The sequence below is a fragment of the Vigna umbellata genome, chromosome 5 (assembly GCF_029865625.1).
Source record: "Vigna umbellata cultivar VRB3 chromosome 5, Vumbellata_1.0, whole genome shotgun sequence".
Lineage (NCBI taxonomy): Eukaryota > Viridiplantae > Streptophyta > Magnoliopsida > Fabales > Fabaceae > Vigna > Vigna umbellata.
Window position 1 is genome coordinate 68,791,653 of NC_142169.1, and position 21,009 is coordinate 68,812,661.

General features: G+C 31.4%; 2 protein-coding genes across 3 annotated transcripts; both read left to right on the forward strand.

Moving 5' to 3' along the window:
- The first annotated feature begins 6,205 nt into the window (after positions 1-6,205).
- Positions 6,206-11,145, forward strand: LOC124830172 (LisH and RanBPM domains containing protein). 2 transcript variants are annotated; one of them, XM_047303815.1, is made up of 7 exons: positions 6,206-6,366; positions 6,548-6,681; positions 7,238-7,397; positions 7,496-7,602; positions 9,257-9,388; positions 9,758-9,914; positions 10,791-11,145. In XM_047303815.1, exons 2-7 carry the CDS (start codon positions 6,631-6,633, stop codon positions 10,910-10,912), a joined length of 729 nt encoding a protein of 242 aa, XP_047159771.1. In that variant the 5' UTR covers positions 6,206-6,366; positions 6,548-6,630; the 3' UTR covers positions 10,913-11,145. The 2 variants fall into 2 exon arrangements, with proteins under 2 accessions (XP_047159771.1, XP_047159772.1); XM_047303816.1 differs by having other exon boundaries at positions 7,499-7,602.
- A 4,521-nt stretch (positions 11,146-15,666) lies between these two features.
- On the forward strand, positions 15,667-17,360 carry LOC124830198 (F-box/kelch-repeat protein At1g80440-like). The gene has a single exon (XM_047303858.2). It carries the CDS (start codon positions 16,102-16,104, stop codon positions 17,212-17,214), a length of 1,113 nt encoding a protein of 370 aa, XP_047159814.1. The 5' UTR covers positions 15,667-16,101; the 3' UTR covers positions 17,215-17,360.
- The last annotated feature ends 3,649 nt before the right edge of the window (positions 17,361-21,009 follow it).

Consider the following 21,009-nt stretch of genomic DNA (forward strand, 5'->3'; position numbering starts at 1 on the left):
CGCGAATCGTGGACGTAGGTTTAAATATGGTTTGCGGTAGCAAAGGGTAGGGGGTGCGCAGGTTAAGAAAGCCTGCTCGCCTTATGATTGGGTTGTTATTTAAGTTACAGTGCGCGCGGACATGGAGAATCTTCACACGTCATGTCTCTTGTACGACGCCGTATTCATTTTTCCACACAATCCGTATTACACAATCCCTTCGGCTTCCACACACTCGTACCAGTTGGAAGAAATTTGAAAAAATCCTTATTACACAGGATTCAATGAAATTTGAAGCAAATTTGACATTAGGGTTGGATTAAACTGGATGAGTGGATTGTTCAATAAATAAAATGAATAATTATAATCAGGTTTTTATAGTAAATTGATATTTTACAAATATCTAAGAATTTATATTTTAATATTTATAAATTTGTAGATGTATTTAAAATTTAAAATTTTATTTTCAATATGATATGTTAAAGTATATATTAATCTTTGTAAAATTATAATTCATTATAATAATCATTATTAGAATGAGCTAAACAGGCGCAGCAACTTCTTCCCATATGTTTTTTAAATATTTATAAATTATTTAAATTTTTAAAGTAGTAATTAAAAGGATAAAATATAGATAAAATAAAATATGTATATAAATATAGATATATATTATAGTTATAGAAAAAAATAAATTTTATTTAATGAAATATAAAATATTACAAGTACTGCTGTGTAAAGAATTTTTTATTGTGAGTAATTATTTAAATTTAAAAAATGGTTATTAAAATGATAAAAGAGTAAAAAAAATATAATAAGTAATTATTTGAATTCAAAAAATAATTACAAAATGATAAAACTGAAAAATAGTTTTTTATTATGAATTATCATTTAAATTTTAAAAATAGTAATTAAGAGAGTAAAATTGAAAAAATAAAAGAGGATACCATGAGGTGTGTGATCTTTATAAACACTTTATGTATTCGTATTTTGTAAATATTTATTATAAATAAAAGTTAATATTTATTCGTATACATATATTTTTTGAAATAAATATATTAATTTTCTTAAAATATACCTTTTAATGAGATTTTTTAATTTCGTATAAAATACATTATACATAATTTTTTAAAATTAAAGAACCGAAAAGAAGAGCTACTGTAGAATGATACATTAATAATATATAATGTAATATAAAAGACTGAATAAATAATCGTAAACTAACATAAGTGTAACAGTAAAATATTTGTTCCTCAAACTTTTTTCTTTTATTATTTTATTTATTATTATGGTGACAAATATTCATTTTTACTAATATTAAAATTGTATCATTTTCTTATATTTTTGCAATATTTTACATTTTCTCACTATTAAATTTTTATTTTATAAAATTGTCCTCTGATTTTACCATATAAATGCAAATTATATTTAAAGATTGTACTAATAGAATTTTGTTATGTTTTTTTTAAGGGATTCAATAAATGAGTTCCAAAACTCCGAATTTTTTTGTCTCTAACTTTTTGAAGTTTTCTGGTTTATTCTTTAGCGTCATAAAAACTTTCAAAATTTAGTGAAAACACGTTGTTATTGTTATTATTAGTAGGCTTAACTACTAATTTAGTAATTGAAAGCATAATTGAATAATAGAATTATATAATTTGTATATTAAATCTCAATTTTTATTATTTGTTAGACATTTTTCTCAGTATTAAAAGGAACAAATATCTCGTTTTACTCTATGTATAATATTTATTATTAAAAGAGTGAAATTATTAAATAAAACTGCATAAAAAGTCATAATAAAATAGTTTATTATGGTGACAAATATATTTAAAATTTATAACATTTATTATTTAAATTACTTTATTATTAAGTAATATTATCAATATTAATATTGCCATAAATAAAATTATTAAAACTTTTGACTTATTAAAAAATAAAATTGTTAAACCAATTATCAAGTGTATGTGATAGAGAGAAACGTTTTCCAATTTATGAAACTGCATATTACTGTTAATATTTTAAAAATCAATAAACAGTTATTTTATAAAGGACAAAATAGAAATAATGAATGTGTATACAAAAGAGTATATCCTCTTTATATTATATAGTTATAGATTATTAGGCTTAACCATTAATCTAGTAATTAAAAGTGTAATTGAATAGTAAGATTATATAATTTGTATATTAAATCTCTATTATTATTATTTGTTAGACATCTCCTCAATATTAAAAGTGACAAATATCTCATTTTACCATGCATAATAATATTTATGATTAAAAGTGTGAGATCATTAAATAAAATAACATACAAAATCATAATAAAATGATATATTATGTATATTTAAAATTTATGAAGTTCATTATTTAAATTATTTTATTTTTAAATAGTATTATCAACATTAATATTGTTATAAATAATACTACCAATATTAATAATAAAAAATAAAAATTTTAAGTTTTTTTGTTTATTAAACAGTATTTAATGAAAAAAATTGTTAAACCAATTATTAAGTGTAGGTAGTAGAGATAAACTTCTTTCCAATTTATGAAACTGTTTATAACTATTGATATTTAAAAGATCAATAAACAATTATATTATAAAAAGCAAAATATGACTAATGAATGTATACACAAAAAGATGTATCTTATTTATATATAACTATATAGTTATAGATTATATATTTAAAAACTATGACGTTTATTGTTTAAAAATAGTATTATTAATATTAATATTATCATAAATAATATTAGCAATATTAATAAAAATAAATTGTTAAACCAATTATTAAGTGTATGTGGTTGAGAAAAACTGTTTTCTCATATGAAATTGCCTATAAACAATTATATTATAAATGACAAATTTGGAATGATAATTATGTACACAGAAGAGAATATCATCTTTATATATAATTATAGACTAAGTGCACGTGGTGGAAATAAACTTTTTTTTCATTTATGAAACTGCCTGTAATGGTTAAAATTTAAAAAATATCAATAGACAATTATATTAGAAAAAGCACAACAGAAAAAATTAAAGGTGTATATAAAGAGTGTGTTTTTGTATATAATTATAGATATGAATAATTATTTAAATTTGAAAAAGTAATTACTAAAAGTAAATAATTATTTTATAATTGATAATTTGACTTAAAAAAATTAGTTACTAAAATTATAAAACTCGGAAAATAATTAATTACTTTTTTATTATGAATTATTATTTAAATTTAAAAATATAATAATTAAAAGGATAAAATTGAAAAAGGAAAAACAGGACATTAAAGAGGTGTATCATTTTATACATAGTTATTATTAAAATTATACATTTCAATTTGTTATAGATTTACTATATTTATGTCATTTATTCACAACAAAAATATTTTTTTCTATTAAAAAAGTAATTTAATGTAAATCCAAGATTATATATATATATATGAATGAGTTTACTAACTTGCGTACCTTCTTTCTTTAGTCGATATATTTTAGTAAGTATCAGATTTTAGTAGACAAAAATATTGTTGTTGTTAACTTTGTTCCCTTATTCGATAAAAAAAATAAAAATATTTTAACAAATTACACATCTTCTAGATTTGAGCATTGTAGAATATTGAGTAGTTTTCAAGAACTGCATTGATATACCAATTAATTAAATCAACCAGAAATAACTAAACTAGTCATAATGAACATGTTAGCTCTCAGTTGAACCAAAAAATTACTTTCTAAAGTAAATCACATATGTAAGTTTATTTTAAACAATTCACATATCCAACTTGTTTGGTCAATATAAACATGATGTTGTGATTTATCATTTATCCCATAAGTGAAATTAAGAAAAACAGAATGCACTAAATTTCAATTTGAAATTTAAACTTAATAAATTTGTTACCATCACGCTCATAGTTTAACTTCTACTCCCTGATTTTATCAAAATTGGTATTAAGAAACTAAATGCTTTGCAACTATTTTACGTCTTTTCGCGAGGGGTTTCTTACTTTTTGTTTAGTTTTGAAATTATTGTAGACATCAACATCATCAATTATTTTGTTATTAAAGTGAAAAACAAAAACAACAAATTGCGGTGTCGCGAGTTACTATGTGTGGGTGAGAGAAAATATGGAGATGAGAGATACTCGAATTGGATAAGTTATGAAGATAGATCAGGGTTAGGTGGATGTTTCTCATTTTTTCAGTTGGAATTAGTGTATATTTCATGATCTATTATGGTTTAGATTTGAAATATTTAGGACTTGAGATATTCCTTTTCACCATTTAAGATATTTTTTAAGGATAAAATTGTGACGAAACAGAAATGAGAATCATTTGACCCTAATAATGTTAAGTGTGTTTAAATTAATTGCAAACTGAATAACCTGCACATGCTCCTAAACTCTAACGAAGTATACACTTTAAAGTAGACAATACCTCAAATGAAGAGTGATTAACATAAACTTGAGATCGAAAAGAAATATTTAAAACATCAATTGAATTAACTTGCAACCCAAATAACCTGCAAAATTTTGACTAGTTCTTTATCTATCTATGTTTAATACACTTTTACAATCGTGTTTCCTCTTACGACATTTTGATACCCAAAGCTTGGTTTCAACTCATTAATTTCTCCAACAACAATTTCAATATAAGAAATACTTGGCTTCGTGGAAACATAGCAAAATATGTATTGTCTATAGTTGGACTACAATCGCACTCGAGAAACCATACCTTTGCTGTTGTGAATTATTCCTCTTATGCATGTGAGCAAAAGGATACCATTCTAACAAAAACTATAATCCTTTGTTTACTTTAATGGATTTGAGAGAGAATGATTGAGTAGATTTGAAGATAATATTTTTTTTTGTTTATTTGAGTTAATTTGGAGATAAGTGAGAGTGAATCTGGAAACAAAGTTTGTGAGAATTAGTGTAGGATTTGATTGATGTGACAAATTAAAAAAATTTACTTCCAAATCCACTCTTACCTACCTCCAATTTCACTCAAATAAACAACAAAAAAATTTATTTTCAAATTCTCTCAAATCCATTCAATCAGTCTCTCCAAATTCATTCAAATAAACAAAGTATAAAGGCTTTTATTTATCGTACCAACTTTCCTATGATATTTTTTGAATGTGAAAACATTTTGAAGATTTTGAATGTTAAATACGATTGTATTATTCACTTACGATTTCTCTCGTGGTTGACGCAATGTCATTGAAGGCCTCTATTATCTATAAAATCTTCCTTATTGTGGTTATTTGTTGATGGAAAGGTGTTTGGAAATTTTCGATAAATATAAATTACAAACAATATTAAAAATGGGTTGACGTTAGATTACTAAATTATAAAATTATATAATTATATACGGTGAAACTAAACAAAGTGATCAGATAATATAATTGTCACATTATCACTTAATAATATCACATAATCATTTAATTAATATAAAATCCTAAGAGTAAAAATTTAATTGAACAATTTTAAATTTTTTAAGATTGAGTAAATGATAAGTATAATTACTTATTTTTCATATTTATTATAATATATTTTATGTATTATTGTAAAAATATATAGGATTTTGATATATTTTTTAAAATATATATATAATTCATTTTTTGTTTGATCAGTAGAAAATTGAAAATTTGGAAAATACTAAGAATTGGTTTTAGGACACTCTCGCCTAATCACTATTAGATTCGCCCAGCAAGTATGCCAAACGCCACAATGATAAATATTACACTTTTAAAAAATAAAATAAAATTCTAAATAAATAAACATATCTTTTATTCATTTCTTTATATACACACCGACAAATTGATATCCTCTAAATTTTAGGATATATTAATCTTGATTTTGTGTTTTTTACTTTCAGTATTACAAAAGAATACGATTTTACTTAGACAAATAGAGATAAAAAAATTAAAATTAAAATTAAAATAACAATAATTCATCATGAGCATAATTGATTTCAATATCTTTTACAAAATATATGCGAGTAATTCTAAAAAATCATATAACAATTCATTATTATTGATAAATATAACTTTCTTTTTCAGCTAAAAATGGTTCGTTATGAATTTAATGATACAATTAAACTTTCATATTATAAAAATGTAAAAGTTAAAATAATAATTAAAAAAATTGAAAAACTAAATAGTATATACGAAGTTATTGATTGGGCCTTCCTACGAGACCGGTTATAAAAAGAACCGGATCCGAACCCAAAAGCAAATATCTGTATATGACGTTGAAAGACAAGTCTAGAACCCTGCATTACGATTCAGCTTCAAAGAAAGGGATCGCCGGCGGCACCTTCCGAAGGCGGAGATACACCTTCCTCAACCACTTTCTCGGGGAATAAAGTCCGAGCACAATTCATTGGAAAATTAATTTTTCGGTGAATTCACTTCCTGCTCTTAATTTTTCCACCCCTCGCTTGTGGATATTGTTTACCCTTCCGTCTATAGGGTTTTGATGACTTAGTTTTGTTTTTAAAGTCATTGATTGGTAGGGTGTGGAAACTAGAAATGTGACTGTTTTCGATATTTGAATTGTTGGTGCTGATCTACGACCTGCAGTTTCGGTGCCTTTGTTCGGATTTTCAGGTGACGGAGCTCGCGTGTCGTTTGGGGTTAAAAATGGGGTTTAACTTGGTGCACTGATGTCATTGTTCTGGCTTGTGATTCGTCAACTAGCAGAAATCGAGGCAATGGTATTTGACTTTCTTTCTCTCTCTCTCTCTCCCTCGCCTTTTCTCTCTTCGAATAGTGGATACATATTTAATTAGTTTAATTTTAATGTCAGTGGTGCAAAGGATCTAAATTTGTGCTCATTTAAGAATTTTAGAACCCATTGATGCTTTATTCTGCTTTCCATTTCCATGTGACTATAAAGAGTCTCAGAACTATTGTTCATATTTATTCTCTTTTTTTGGATTAGTATATCCTACATTTTTGCAAGTACTTCATATAAACAGAAGTAGTGCTTCGTGTTATACTGAACTACCAAGGGTCTATTGGATTATTAGTTTCTTGAAATGCTGTGGAAGGAGATTCATTTAGCAAGCAAGTTCGGTGTTTTCTCATATATTCCTGCGTTACACAGCAAACAAGTAGAGGGAAATGTATTAATGGAGTCAATTTTAGTCTGTCTTATTTCGGGAATTATTTCTTTTTATGGACAATTGTGCATGGTGCATGGAAGTGAACTAACTCAAATATATGTCATGATGATAATTGATTTTTATCACTGGAAACTATTTTGTGAAGGCTGCGAATAAGAAAGTCATAACAAGAGAAGAATGGGAGAAAAAGCTTAATGATGTGAAGATTAGAAAGGAAGACATGAATAAATTGGTAATGAATTTCCTCGTTACAGAAGGCTACGTTGAAGCTGCTGAGAAATTTCGAATGGAGTCTGGAACTGAACGTATCCTCTTTTGATTTATTTATTTGTTTCTTTTTGCGTCTGTGAGTTGAAGAGATCGTGTTCTTTATGAAGATATGTCTGTCCTTATTGATCTACAGCAGATATAGATCTTGCAACAATAACGGATCGCATGGCTGTTAAGAAGGCAGTACAAAGTGGTAACGTCGAGGATGCAATTGAGAAAGTGAATGATTTAAATCCAGAGGTAGGTTTTCCTTCATTTATTTATTTTATAATAACTTTCAATTCCTATGCATCATAGGCTCCCTTTATTTGTAGTGTATATGATACACACGATGCATGCATGATTCAAATTCTTATGTGCCGAATAACTAGAAACACTCTTGCTGCACTGTATTCTCCGTGTAGCAATGACAATGGCAGATTTATTTGTCTTGGTTGAAAGTTCTTTTATGCTGCATTTTTTATTAAAATGGCTTGATGGGAGTTATGCAAATTTAAACAGGACATGATACAGCCTCTTTTAGTTGGTCTTCATGCAATCTCATACCCAACTATGCTCACTTGCTTAAAATCAAGAATTGTAATTTGAACCAAGCTAGCAATTGTGACAAGTTGCACATGCCTTTGTATCACGAGATACACGAATGAATTGTGCAATTCAACCAATTCCGTATCATGAGTACCAATCACACGATTTAGTGTTACTTTCCCCCATCTTCAATATTTTTTACCACCAGTTCTCATCAAAGAAATCCAAAAGTAAAGTTAGCTTAAATCCTTAAATGAAAGGTTTAAAGTATTCTGTTGCACTTATTGGACTCTTTCCTTATTCAGTTTTCATTTGTCTAATAATGGGGATTCACACTTCACACATTCAATTGATTTATGAGTTGAATTTGTTTCCTGACACTTACTGTCAGGATGTTTTTGTCAAAAATGGCCATGAACCTGACCTATCTTCAAAACCTAAAATATGAGTTTAGCCCTTTACTCGATATATGCCAATAGAAACCTTTTAAGGGTCTACCGTCTACCTTGGCATTTTCTAATTGTCTGAGCTAGACTGAAAACTAATTTAAAAGCCAACTCCATAGTTAAGTTTTCGAAAGATGCAAAGAAACTCCACTAAATAGTTTTTTGGGTACCTGGCTTAGAAAGTTTTTTTTTTTAATGATAGGTTAGTAAGTTTAAACAGAGAAACAATGTAATATCAAAACGTGGTAGTTGAAATTTAGTATCATACCGACACTATTCTTGTTGTTCTGTAGTAACTTAAGTACAGTGACTTGTTTGGCCTAAATGGCTTTTTCACTGACTGAAATCATTTTATTTTTTTACATAAATGAGGCATTTAAAAGAGCACCGGTATGACTTGACCTAAGCATAACATAGCATGTATAGGTCATAGGTTCCTAACGATTAACTTGGCCTCTTCCACTCCTAAGGATTATGCATAATTTATATGTCATATTTAAGTTAATTTTCAGTGTTTTGAATCTTACAATTTGACACATGATAAGAAGAATACGCTTTTCATCTTATGATTAAGAACACTATCTGATAATCTGAACAAAGATGATGTTATTTGCATAAAAATGGTGTTATTACGTTCAATTTATATATCCTTTACTCCTAAGTTTTTATTTTAGTTTCATCACGCATCTATATATTTTTTTTTTTTGCTTATTCCTTGCGCTGTTTCTACTTTTTTTTGTCAGTTTTTTTAGTTTTGAAGACCAGTTTGGTAATCCTTAAGATTTTTTTTTTATGAAAAAATTACTTAGGAGAATGTTATTACTATTATTCTGACCTCAAATAAAATACACAAACAATTTTGTACACCTAAGAGCTATCTTTTGTTAATGCCTTTTCCATTTTGTAAATCCTGTCTGCAGATACTGGACACAAATCCCCAATTATTTTTCCATCTTCAACAGCAGCGATTGATAGAACTGATTCGGAATGGAAAAGTAGAAGAGGCACTAGAGTTTGCTCAAGAGGAGCTTGCACCAAGGGGAGAGGAAAATGTAAATCTCATGGAATAAGTTTTTGTATCTCTATTTTTCACATGAAATCTTGAAGAATAAGTAAATTGGTATCCTGAATTTTGCGTCTTATGCAATTTGGTCTCTGAAAAAAATGTATGACTCATTCCCAAGCCACTTTTAAAACTTGAGCAAATAGTCTTTGATAGCAACAATTTGCAATCAATAAAATCTTTATTATGAAGAATTTATGGCCTTTTCATTAATGGTTATTTGTTTGTGTTGGGAATTTGCTTTAGTTGCTTATAGTTGAGGAAAATACAAAGAATGGGAAACTAAATTGTTATTGTGCAAAATTTGATGTAACTGGATTCAGAGACTTGGTGCTAACACTTGCCTGTTGGATTTCAGCAAAGCTTTTTGGAAGAGTTGGAGAGGACTGTTGCACTGCTGGCATTTGAAGATGTTTCTAACTGTCCTGTTGGGGACTTGCTTGACATATCACAGCGTTTAAAGACAGCAAGTGAGGTCAATGCAGCCATACTTACTAGTCAAAGTCACGAAAAAGGTTTGTGTTTGCTGCAAAAGTCTGTCTTTTTGTGTTTATAACTTTGGTTTGCAAGTCTGGTTCTAAATCTAGTTTGCACACAATTTTCTCGTGGATGTGTTACTTTCGTACATGTCGTACAAGTTTTTCGTTATTGTGATTGGGATATAGGGTTTGTTGAATCAGCATTTGTGAAATTTGGGAGCATAATAGAAGCCTCTTTTTGCCATATTGGAACCACTGTTCCGTGAGAGTGCGTAAACTAAATTCTGATGACTTTCTTTATGCTTGAACGATGGATTCAAACTTCTGGAGTTTGGAAGTGAGTATCCAAAATATTCATATGCTTTGACAAATCTAAATCCAAAAGATTATTGGGAGGACTTTCTCTGTTCATCTACCTGTACCAATTATTTGCTAGCTTGTTTCTTTGCTTTACCTGCCATTGGCGATGTCAAAATTATGTTTGAATATGCTCTATTGCTTCCCTATATGCACTTCCTGGAAAGCTATAATTTACAGATAATTATTATGGAGTTCAACTTCTGCATTTAAATTGTGATTGGAATTCACTGAATGTGAAGGCGGGAGGATATTTTCTTATTGTGATTATTATTGCTGTCATTTATTTTTTTAACATTTCAAAATATCAAATTAATTGAAAATTATAAAAACCGTTTCGTTCATGCTTAACATATGGATAATATAGTGCGCGATGACAATGATTTCCCCCCGGCTATAGTGTTTGCTAGCTGGCTCTCTTCTGCATTTATTTATATTGCTATCATGTTCCAGTTTTCTATTAAGATGCTTCAACTTTACTCTTTCGTTATCTGAATTTCTCAAATAATGCTATGCCCTGTAATTTGGTTACATTGATCGATTTTTTTATGGCAGACCCAAAACTTCCGAGCTTGCTGAAGATGCTGCAATGGGCCCAAAACCAACTGGATGAGAAAGCTGCATATCCACGTATAAATGATTTATCCACCGCCATATTAGAAGATTCTGCTGTTTGAATACTTGTAACATTTCAATTTCAAATTGGAGATTTAGGGTCTAGATGAAGATATTGCGGCCATTGGCATTAAAAATTGTGTATGTACTTTAATCGAAAGATATTTGTTGAATTCGATATCCATTTCCTCATAGATAGTTCTTCCGGTGATTTTATACTCCTGTACAAAAAGATTGTCAATACAGTCAACAATTCTTTTCTTAAAGGACAGATTGTGAAGGTTTTGTTGTTGCATTATAAGTTTGATGATGGTATACAAGTTAGCCCTACTCTGAGCCTATCATATTATTCTCGGTTAACGCAAACCGTTACAGCAATATTCACATTGCTGCTCTGTTTCATTAATGAGGAAAACAATTCTCTGCCAAAAGGTGAAAACGCGTGACTGTTTTCTCCCCATAGCAACTTAAAGTGGTTTCAGAATAGTATGCTATTTATTCAGATTCAGGACTTGCTGGTGCGGTGGTAAATTTTTTAATGTAGATATAGATATTAAAAGTAAAATGTGTGATTAAAATTGATTTATATGATTTTTAATTCAATTTCAAACTAATTTTTAATGTAGTAATTGTAATGCAAAAGATTACCTAAATGTAATGCAGTAATTGTGACATTAATTATTAATGCTCACTATTTGCCTCTGCTATAACCCCTACATAGTAACAAACGCCGACTTCATTGTCACCACGATCACCTAGACCATCATAATTGCCGCTACCGTTGTGCTCCTTGTTAAAACACCATAAATTCCATTTCCGCAGCTCGCACTGCGGCTGCACCACCTTTTCGATCTCAGCACCACCAGAAACTTGAATTGAGAAACTGGAAGAACTAAAAAGTGATACTTAAGTAGGTGTAATTGAATATTTAGTTTTAAATTTAATGATTGAATTAAAAATGATTCAGCCGACAGATACTGTTTACTATCGTGTTGTAGTTTTTTTTTATTTGGTGCCAACGGGTCGTGTTCTAGAAGATCAAAACATTGGTGAATAATTTAGACGAACGAGTATTGTAGCTAACGACAGAGGTCAAGAATATAAAGTACACCAAACAAAGGGAAGAGAAGAAGTTCCTTCAAAATTTAATCCTACAATACTGTCCTCTTATCTACGAAAGAAACCATGAACATTAAAAGAAGAGAACCATAAATATGAGACAGAAAGAAAATGAAGAGGAGAAAAATGAAGAAGATGGGCCGGGTTCAGTTGGTTTTGACCCAAAGCACATAAACCAGGGTGGTGGTGTTGTTGTTGATGTCGGTGAGCTCCATGAGTCGTGCATCTCCAATGAATTTCTTGGCAGCGCAAAAGCCATCATCAAAGTTGAGCGCATAACTGGAAGGATCATATTGGAACTTGAGGCGCTGCTTGCCCCCATTCTTGAGAGCCTTCTTGAGCGCAGCCCGCAGCCTCCAAAACAAGCTCCTGCAACGCTTCTTGCTATAAGCATTCACCCATTCGAAGCGCTCCAACAAACCCATCTCCTCAAGATACAAGCTTTAGGCAATTCAGTTCAGTTGGTCCGAGACAAGAAGATGGGTGGATGTCTAGAATAAAAATGGGAGAGAGTGGAGAGAGAGGGGGGCTATCACGGTCTTTTCAAAAGCTTCTGAGAAGAGCAGCAATGTATTTGTGGTGTGTGTGTATGTATGTGTTTATCGTGTACTGTAGGGGCTGAGGGGGAATTGGTGAAAAAGGGTAAGAGGGCGATAGAGTGATGGGGTTGGAGAAGAGGAAACACGGAAATGGAAAGAGGGTAAATGTTTTTGGTGTTCCAAAGAAGGTGTGCAGTTATGTATAGTTGTTTAGGTTAGGGTGTGGCGTTGGGATGCGAAAATTCCATCTTGCACAATGGTGGGGTTGCAACTTGCAGTGGGCAGAGAGCCTCAAAGTCTAACAAGCTCATTTCTCTATCACAATTCAGAATGTTGTTGCCACTGCCACACTTTAACGAATTTTACTTCTATAATTTATTCAATGCTCTCTCTTTCTCTTTCTCTCTCTCTCTCTCTCTCCTCCCATTCTTTCTTAACCAAACCACCATCCATCCTCTTCCATTCTCACATTCTCATTCTCATTGTGTTTCCATCATCAACTTTCAAATTCTGGATCAGTTGAGATTGAACATTTATTAACCAACTTTTACAGAAATATTCGTATTTGAAATAGTTATAAGATTGTAAGAGTTATAAAATTATACCACTAAAAAGTAAGAACAAAAATCACAATGAATTAGAGTGTAAGAAAATTAAAATTTCTGCTCCAAAAGGTACAATAAATTGCATTACTGTCCCTAGCAGTGAGGTCCAGCCAAATAATGGAAGTTAGCTTAATGGCACATCTAGGTTGTGATGTAATGGTGGGTAAGGTATTGTTTTATGATCTTTACTTTTATTTGCATTTGTAACATTGATTTTATTTTTGCACATCCCTGGATCATTTGTCGATTTTCCGTAACAACAGCAGTCAAAGCAGGTTCCACTGGACTGAGGGGTTTCTTCTTCTATAGTTGCGAAGTAGAGAAATAACGGACCAAGAAATAGAAAAGAAAGGGACATGGCAAGAAAGAGTAAAATTATCAAGTGTGCAAAGAAGGTCCATGGTGATCAATCAAATCAAAGTTGCCTTTTTGCTCCTAACTGCTTTGTCTCCCGCACAAGCCAAACCACAAACCATGTGGCTTTCTCTGTTTACCTTCTGCCACCAATCTGATTCTCTCACTTTTTGTCTTCTTCTCTAAAGTCTTTTTTGACTTTTGCTTTATATGAACCACACCACATATCCTGATTAAATTCTCTCTTGTCTCATTCTGCAGCTCTTATCCTCCTGTCCCTGCTTCTTCTCACTGCCTACTGCCCCCCCCTTTTGATGACTTGTCATTCTACCCAACTCACCACCATCTCTTCCATTCCAACCCTATGCAAACTCCTTATCCATTCTCATCTTCTTTATTACACATATTCACCTACATCTTAATTTACTCACAAATCATACCCTCATTTTTTCAGTTTCATTCTACTTAGGTCATGCTGTAAAATACACATGTTATGCTATCTATTCAATTTAATTAATTAACCATTTGCCATGCCATGCTCCTGCACATGTGTGTCCCCACCTTTTTGTACTCTTTTGTCTAACATCACAGGCTGCAAAGAGAGATGTGTAAATGTTCACATTGAATCCACAGGCAGGACCAATTACTTACGTTCATAAAATAGGGAAACACTCGCAACTGTCACAACCCTTCCTATTCATTAACCTTCCCATCCCTATCAATCTTAGCTGGACTTCTACGTTAGGTGTGATTTGATTTCCCATTTGCCTCTTGGTGATCATGTGCCCACTCAATACCCTTCAAGCTAAAAATCAAACCCACAAAACAATCGGTTTATTTTCTTATGCGTGCCCTTCCAAAATGTTATGGTTATGTTCATGACTATTGGTTTTGCAATCTTTAAATGGGAAATAAAGTGTTTTTTTTTCTGTCACTATGTCTTTGTCACCCTTGTTGCTTTGAACGATTCTCGATTCTCGACTGTGTTCTGTTCAGAACAAGCAATCAGTCGTCATCGTGCGTACTGGGAGCAAGTTCCCAAAAATTGAGCAAACGAGGGGTTTCCACCGTATGATATCAACCATACAATGCAGGTATTGTTGCTTTCCTTGTTACCTCTTTTGGTCAAATACTTATTTCAGACTGCAGCTGCATATAGTTACTTACAATCACCGATTGATACGGATCAATAATGGGCCATGGGCTTGGAAGTGGAGCAGAAGAGGAACCCATTATTAAGCCAGCCACCATGAATGCCCAAATTAACAGAACCGATAAATGTGAATCACACAACATGTTATGCTTTGAGTAGCAAAAAAGTAAAAAAGAAATCAACTTTGTCGTGCACATTGCTCGGATATAAATGTCAAGGGGCAATCTGTTTTTCACTCTCGAAGTTGCATGCATGCTCTGTTTTTGTTTTGTTTATTAGTTTACTAATCACATGCCATGACTTTTTCTTGGCTGTGTTGACATTAAAAAAATCTAAATAATGTCACACCAAATCTTCAAAGGTGAAAAGCAGATAAAGCAGCGAGATTTCAAAAGCACGCAGCAGTATTAAACCAAGCACAAGTATATCATAGAAAAAACCAAAGCAAGATTTTTTTGATTAGCACACCTAGGCCTATAGCCGAACTAGTGTTTGCTTAGTGAGAAAAAAGTGTCACTGATCCCACATTTCATGTATCATGCAGTGATACACTAGTATCTCATTTGGATTTGCCTTCAAGCTACAATCTTTTTAGATGCTTTCCCAGCGTGTTCCCCTTGGATTTACCTCTCTCTCTTGTCTCTTTGTGTTTGTCACGTTGCCCACTACTATGTACTGTTATTTCTTTTTTATTTCTCTACCCCCTCTTTCTCCCTTTTGATTGAACCAAGACGCAATTATTTCAGTACAACATTACTTTTTTTCCCTCAATAAATGGCAACTTTAGACTTCAAAAGCGACTCTACTCTTACGCTATTAGTCATTCCTAAATTATAGTACAACTAAACCATAAAATTATCTTATGCCTAAACATTTCATCTAATCATGGCTATCATCATTTCAATTCACATTTATCGTAAGAGAGACCCAGCAGCAGCACTGTTGGAAAAACTAAATTGATGTGGGAGTTAGATAAAATAAACACAGTTGCTTGTAATTGAAATCACACAGCACTGTTTAGCTACATTTCTCCGTGTCTCTTTCTCTCGTTCCTCAACTCTTATTGCCGTGCTGCTGCTTCCAAAATACAGAACACATCCCATCCAAAGAAGTTCTAACCTAAAAATCCACGCCAGAAAGAGATTAATTTAACAATTTTTTTTTGTTCAAACCATTTTTAAAACCAAGAAACCTTGGAAAGTCCGGAAAATAGCAATCCTTGTCCCATTCGCTAAACAGAAAAGACATGACGATGTACAATAACCACCAAATGTTTCATCTGTTATCACAAGAAAATTCATTGATTTCAGCACCACGTGTTCTTCCCAGTCGATGATCACAAGCCAACTCTTTCGTTTTCTCCGCCACCTTCCACTATATCTCTGCCTCACCTTTATATTATTACATTTTCCACTTGCCATCTACACACAAAAACTTTGGAAAATATCATCAGTAACAACACAATCTCCCCAAAAACTCCAATGGGTTCACTCCCTTCCCCACCAAGACCAACAGCTCTACCATCCCCAGAAAATCTTCTCTCCAATCATGTCGTGGTTGCTGTGTTTTGCCCTAGAGAACCAACCCCTGGTGTGAGCCTCCCTAATTCAATCGAGCTCTATTACCCCTCGATGAACACATGGACATGTGTCGGCCCTATTCCTGGCCTAATTGACGACCAAATATTAAAGGGGTTCGCCATAGTCTCCTTGGGGGACTCTATCTACATAATCGGTGGCCAAATCTGTCACAAAGAAATGGTTCATGTATCCGATGACTATGCTGACTACGTTGACGAGGGCATCAAAGTAGTGCCAAATGTTCTCCGTTACAACATCAAAACCAACCAATGGTTCATTTGTGCACCACTGGGAGTGGCAAGATATGATTTTGCGTGCACGGTTTGTGACAACAAAATCTACGTGGCAGGGGGGAAGTCCACGGTGGGATGTGCACGGGGGATCTCATCGGCCGAGGTGTACGACCCGGATGGTGACACGTGGAGCCCTCTGCCAAATTTGCATATTTTAAGGAACAAGTGCATTGGCGTGACGTGGCAGGGGAAGGTTTACATAGTGGGAGGTTTTGCCGAGAGGGAGGACTCGGACAAGACAATGCCTAGCATAGTGGAAAGAAGTTCTGCTGAGGTGTTTGACACGGAAGCAGGGAGGTGGGAGCTGATAGCGGGGATGTGGCAATTGGATGTGCCACCTAATCAGATTGTCGCAGTGAATGGTACCCTTTTCAGTTCAGGGGATTGTTTGAATTCATGGAAGGGACACATTGAAGCCTATGATGGAAAACTATGGAATGAGGTTGATGGATCACACAAGAGAAACCTCTGCACATTACAGGACAACTACGACAATTTCCCTTCTAATGATCAAAGATTGTACCTAACTATGGCACCCATCGGAAGTTGTTTGTTCTTTTTGACAGGTTACAGAACAGGTGGCGAAGTACCAAGAACCATGTCTCTTGTGCACATCTTTGACACTTCAGCTCACACCCATGCTTGGAGGAGCTTTGAACCCATGGAATTGGAGGGCCAGAAAGAGCTCTGTGGCCATTGCTGTGTTGTGCAACTCTCTTGATTATTCAGACTTCAAAAGAAAAAAAAAAAAAATATATATATATATATATATACCTGTAGAATTATTTATGTTTCATTCATAACTATATATATGTAGAATATATGTTCTAATCATTGCATAACATTCTGGCTGATTCACTGTGCATCGAAGAACAGTGTTTTAGATTAAGTATACTGATATGTTAGTTTCATAAAAAAAATAAAAAAAATCTGCATGTATTAATTTTATTCGAAGGAGGTAGTGACTTGATAAAAGCAAAAAGGGAAAGCTAGTTATCATTTATAATAAATATTCACTCCACTCCACGAGTTGGATCTGCTGAAGTTCCCTTTTGAACTGCGCCAGGTGAATTTTGAAGCAATGGTCTTTCCTAACAGAGCATGATTATTGATAACTTGTATAAAATAAAGTTAATATTTTAAAATTCAAGAAACCTGAATTCATGCACTATGTATATGCTCTGCGGAAAGTTTTGGGAACAATGACTGTTTTGTTTCGCCCAAATTAGCAATAAAAAGGTGTTCCTAAGAACTGATTATCATTCCCTAGGCTTGTTCAAATTATACACGCTTCCTACAAATTTAATTATTTTCATTATAAAATTAGGGTTGAAGATATTTTTCAATTAATTAACTTCATAAATGTGAATCATGTTTGTGAATAACTAAACTACTCCTGAAGTCCATTTAGAGGCCAGGCCAGGCCCAAACTTATAGAAAGCCCAATCTCAATTAAAACGAAAGGATTTTGCTCTCCTTTTGCAAGTGGTCAACGAGAGCACTCAAAAGCTTTGACCAGCATGAAAAGAAGAGAAAGGGTGCATCATTCACGTGACCATTGCATGAGCCACCCACGCTCTCTTCCTTGACCCTGACCCTTCTGATTCTCTCTGACCACACACTGTGCGTTACGCAAACACATTCGCACGTGTCAGCTGCACCGTGCACGCGTGAGGGTTCGCATCACGGTACACTCCTTTTCTTTTTTTGGTACAGCAATCTCTGCTTTCACCAACAGGATTTGGTTGTGAAGCCATCTGAGCCGTTGATCCTGGTGACAATCAGAGGGCCACATGTTGGGTTTGGGCCTGAAAGGTCGACATACATGATAGTTCAGATTCTCGAGTATCACACGAAAAATAAAGGCTATGAATTTATCCTATAATAAATATTATTTATTTTTATCTGTAGAGTAAGGTCAATTTTTGAAAATATCTTAAAAAAATATGTGAGTGATATTGTGGTTGTTAATGCAATGGGTGGCATGTAGCATATGTTGAGGGAGACAGAATGCATATATTAGTATTGTGTTGCATGTGCTTTTGATTTTGTTTTGTTCATTTGTTAGACTAAACCCTATTCCTATGTGTGTACATTTGCATGCTGTAGCTCTACCTGAAGGCTTAATTGTGCACGTACACCTACACTGATCTTTTCAGTTATCATGATATCCTCTCATCTTTTACTTTGGCTTGAATGCTCAATTAAACAAAATATTTTTCGATAAAGGATATTATTTATATTTAAAAAGTATTTTCTAAAACAAAAATATTATTTACTCTCTTATTCATATTTCTCCTCTACACGGATAAGTATTCATGTACACTTACTTAATAGATTTACATGTCGAGATATATTTTTTTCTCTTCCAAATTTTCAAAAACATATTCTTAAAAAACATGATGAAACTTTATACTTCAAAATAAATAATATTTAAATATAGTAATTGAATTTAATGATGCTGGCTGACTTGTCTTAACAACGTACTGTTTGTATTAATTATTTAAAATGATTTATTTACACTATTAGAAGTTAGCATATGTTGTGATTAGGATAATTTCGAATTGAACTTACAATAAAAAAATACGCTATTCGTTATTTATGGATATTTATATAAAAATTATTTATTTCAGATATTTTTTCATGGAGAATTTAAAGAGAACTTGTCCTAACAAGATGAGTTTGTTATGTTTTTTTGTTACTGATTGTTCCAACACACGCGAAAGAAAAATCTTCTAAAATTTGCTGCTGAGGTCATCCTGTCCCTTTTCTAACTAAACATAATAAATGACAACTCGTCAACTTATTATTACGTGACTATTAACTTCTTTGGTTATATTACAAAAGGTTTAGAGAATTTTTTTTATATAAATGAAAAATAAAAAAATAAATTGTTTGTAAATTATATAACCCAAATTTTGTCAATTAACTTAAATATAAAATAATTTGAGTTTATTACAAATTTCTTTATCTTCTACTTTTCTTACTTTTGAAAAAAATTGTATAAATGTACTCTATGTATGCAATTTGTATTTTAATTTAATATCCACTTAAAACGAAATACTCACCGTAAGTATTTATATTTTATGTGATTATAATTTGTATGCAGTTCTAAGAAGTAAAATATATTAAAAAGTGTAATTCATAAATACTATTCAATACATAAAATATTTTAAATTTATAATAGATAATGTATATTATATAAGATAAAACTGTTTTAATTATTTTTTTAATATTAAAAATAAATAAGAAATTAAGATACGAAACACTGAAAGACGATAGATGCTACTGTAATTTTTTATATGATCCTACTCAAATAGATATACCACACATGCATACGCTTTAATATTGGATTATTTACCTCCTAATTTTACTCCTTTGAAACCCATTCACCATAAGTTGCGGTCATTTTAGCTATAAAAACACCAAATAGTAAATTCAATCCATACTCAAATGCAAAAACGCTAAACAAACAAGCATAAAAACTATACTAAATCCAATATCGCTGTGCGTTTTAAATTAGGCGGTCTATTAAAAACAAGGTTCACCGGAAATATTTGAGTTTAGATATTACTTCAGAAATCTTGAATTTAAAAAAAAAAAGGAGTAATATATTTTTTTTCTTGAAAACATTATACAAAAAGTTAATTTTTACATATAAACTTTTTTATCAAAAAACAGTTTGACTAATTGCAACCATTTTTTTAAACTTGCGGAAAGAATAAAAATCACTATACTCGTTTGAACTGGTCACTAAAACAAATCATCAGCTCTCATACTACTATTAGATCTATTAAAGAAAAAATTTACTGGAGAGACACAAACACCAATGAGATATGAGTTCGATCAGATAAGAAATTAACATCACTTTTTATCCAAAACCTTAATAAAATAAATTATTATATTTTTCACCTTTATATAATGTTATATTTTGTTATTTCTATCCTGGAAATTAGACTCACTGGGATTCTCAACGAGCATTATGCAATATTTTTTTTTTCATGGATGACCTTATTTTTCAGAAGAAGAAAAAGCAAAATGGGTAAAACGAATGCAAAACTAAAATGAAAAAAAAAATATAGAATTTAAATAATGTTATTCAAAGAATTGAAACAATAGAAGATAATTTACTAATTGGTTTTTGACTGAACCTTATTAGAAGCAAAAAATAAGTCTGTGGGTACAAAAAGGAAATATAAAAAACTGACTACCAAATCAAACACACTTTGTCAAATCATTAAACATTCTTATCATCGCCATAAGAGGATTTTTTTTTTATGGATAAATATGTTAATGTTTCTTGTTTAGACTGGAATAATATTTTAGGGATAAATCAAAATTGTTTAATTTTAAAAATTAATTAATTAATTTTAAAAATTCTGTAAGAATTGAACTTACAGGCTCACAACAGTGTATGAAAAGTGAAAAAAACAAGTGAAAAAGCTAAAACGAATCTGAAAGGGTAAAAATATTTATATTACGATTTTATCCAGACAGAAAAACAAAAGACAGGGTC

What these genes read in the sequence shown, in the direction of transcription:
- LOC124830172 (XM_047303815.1), top strand. Translation starts at nt 6,631, where the DNA reads ATGTCATTGTTCTGGCTTGTGATTCGTCAACTAGCAGAAATCGAGGCA. An exon ending in TGAATGATTTAAATCCAGAG is followed by an intron (nt 7,603 to 9,256) that starts GTAGGTTTTCCT and finishes TCCTGTCTGCAG; the next exon opens with ATACTGGACACAAATCCCCA. An exon ending in CACCAAGGGGAGAGGAAAAT is followed by an intron (nt 9,389 to 9,757) that starts GTAAATCTCATG and finishes GTTGGATTTCAG; the next exon opens with CAAAGCTTTTTGGAAGAGTT.
- LOC124830198 (XM_047303858.2), top strand. Translation starts at nt 16,102, where the DNA reads ATGGGTTCACTCCCTTCCCCACCAAGACCAACAGCTCTACCATCCCCA.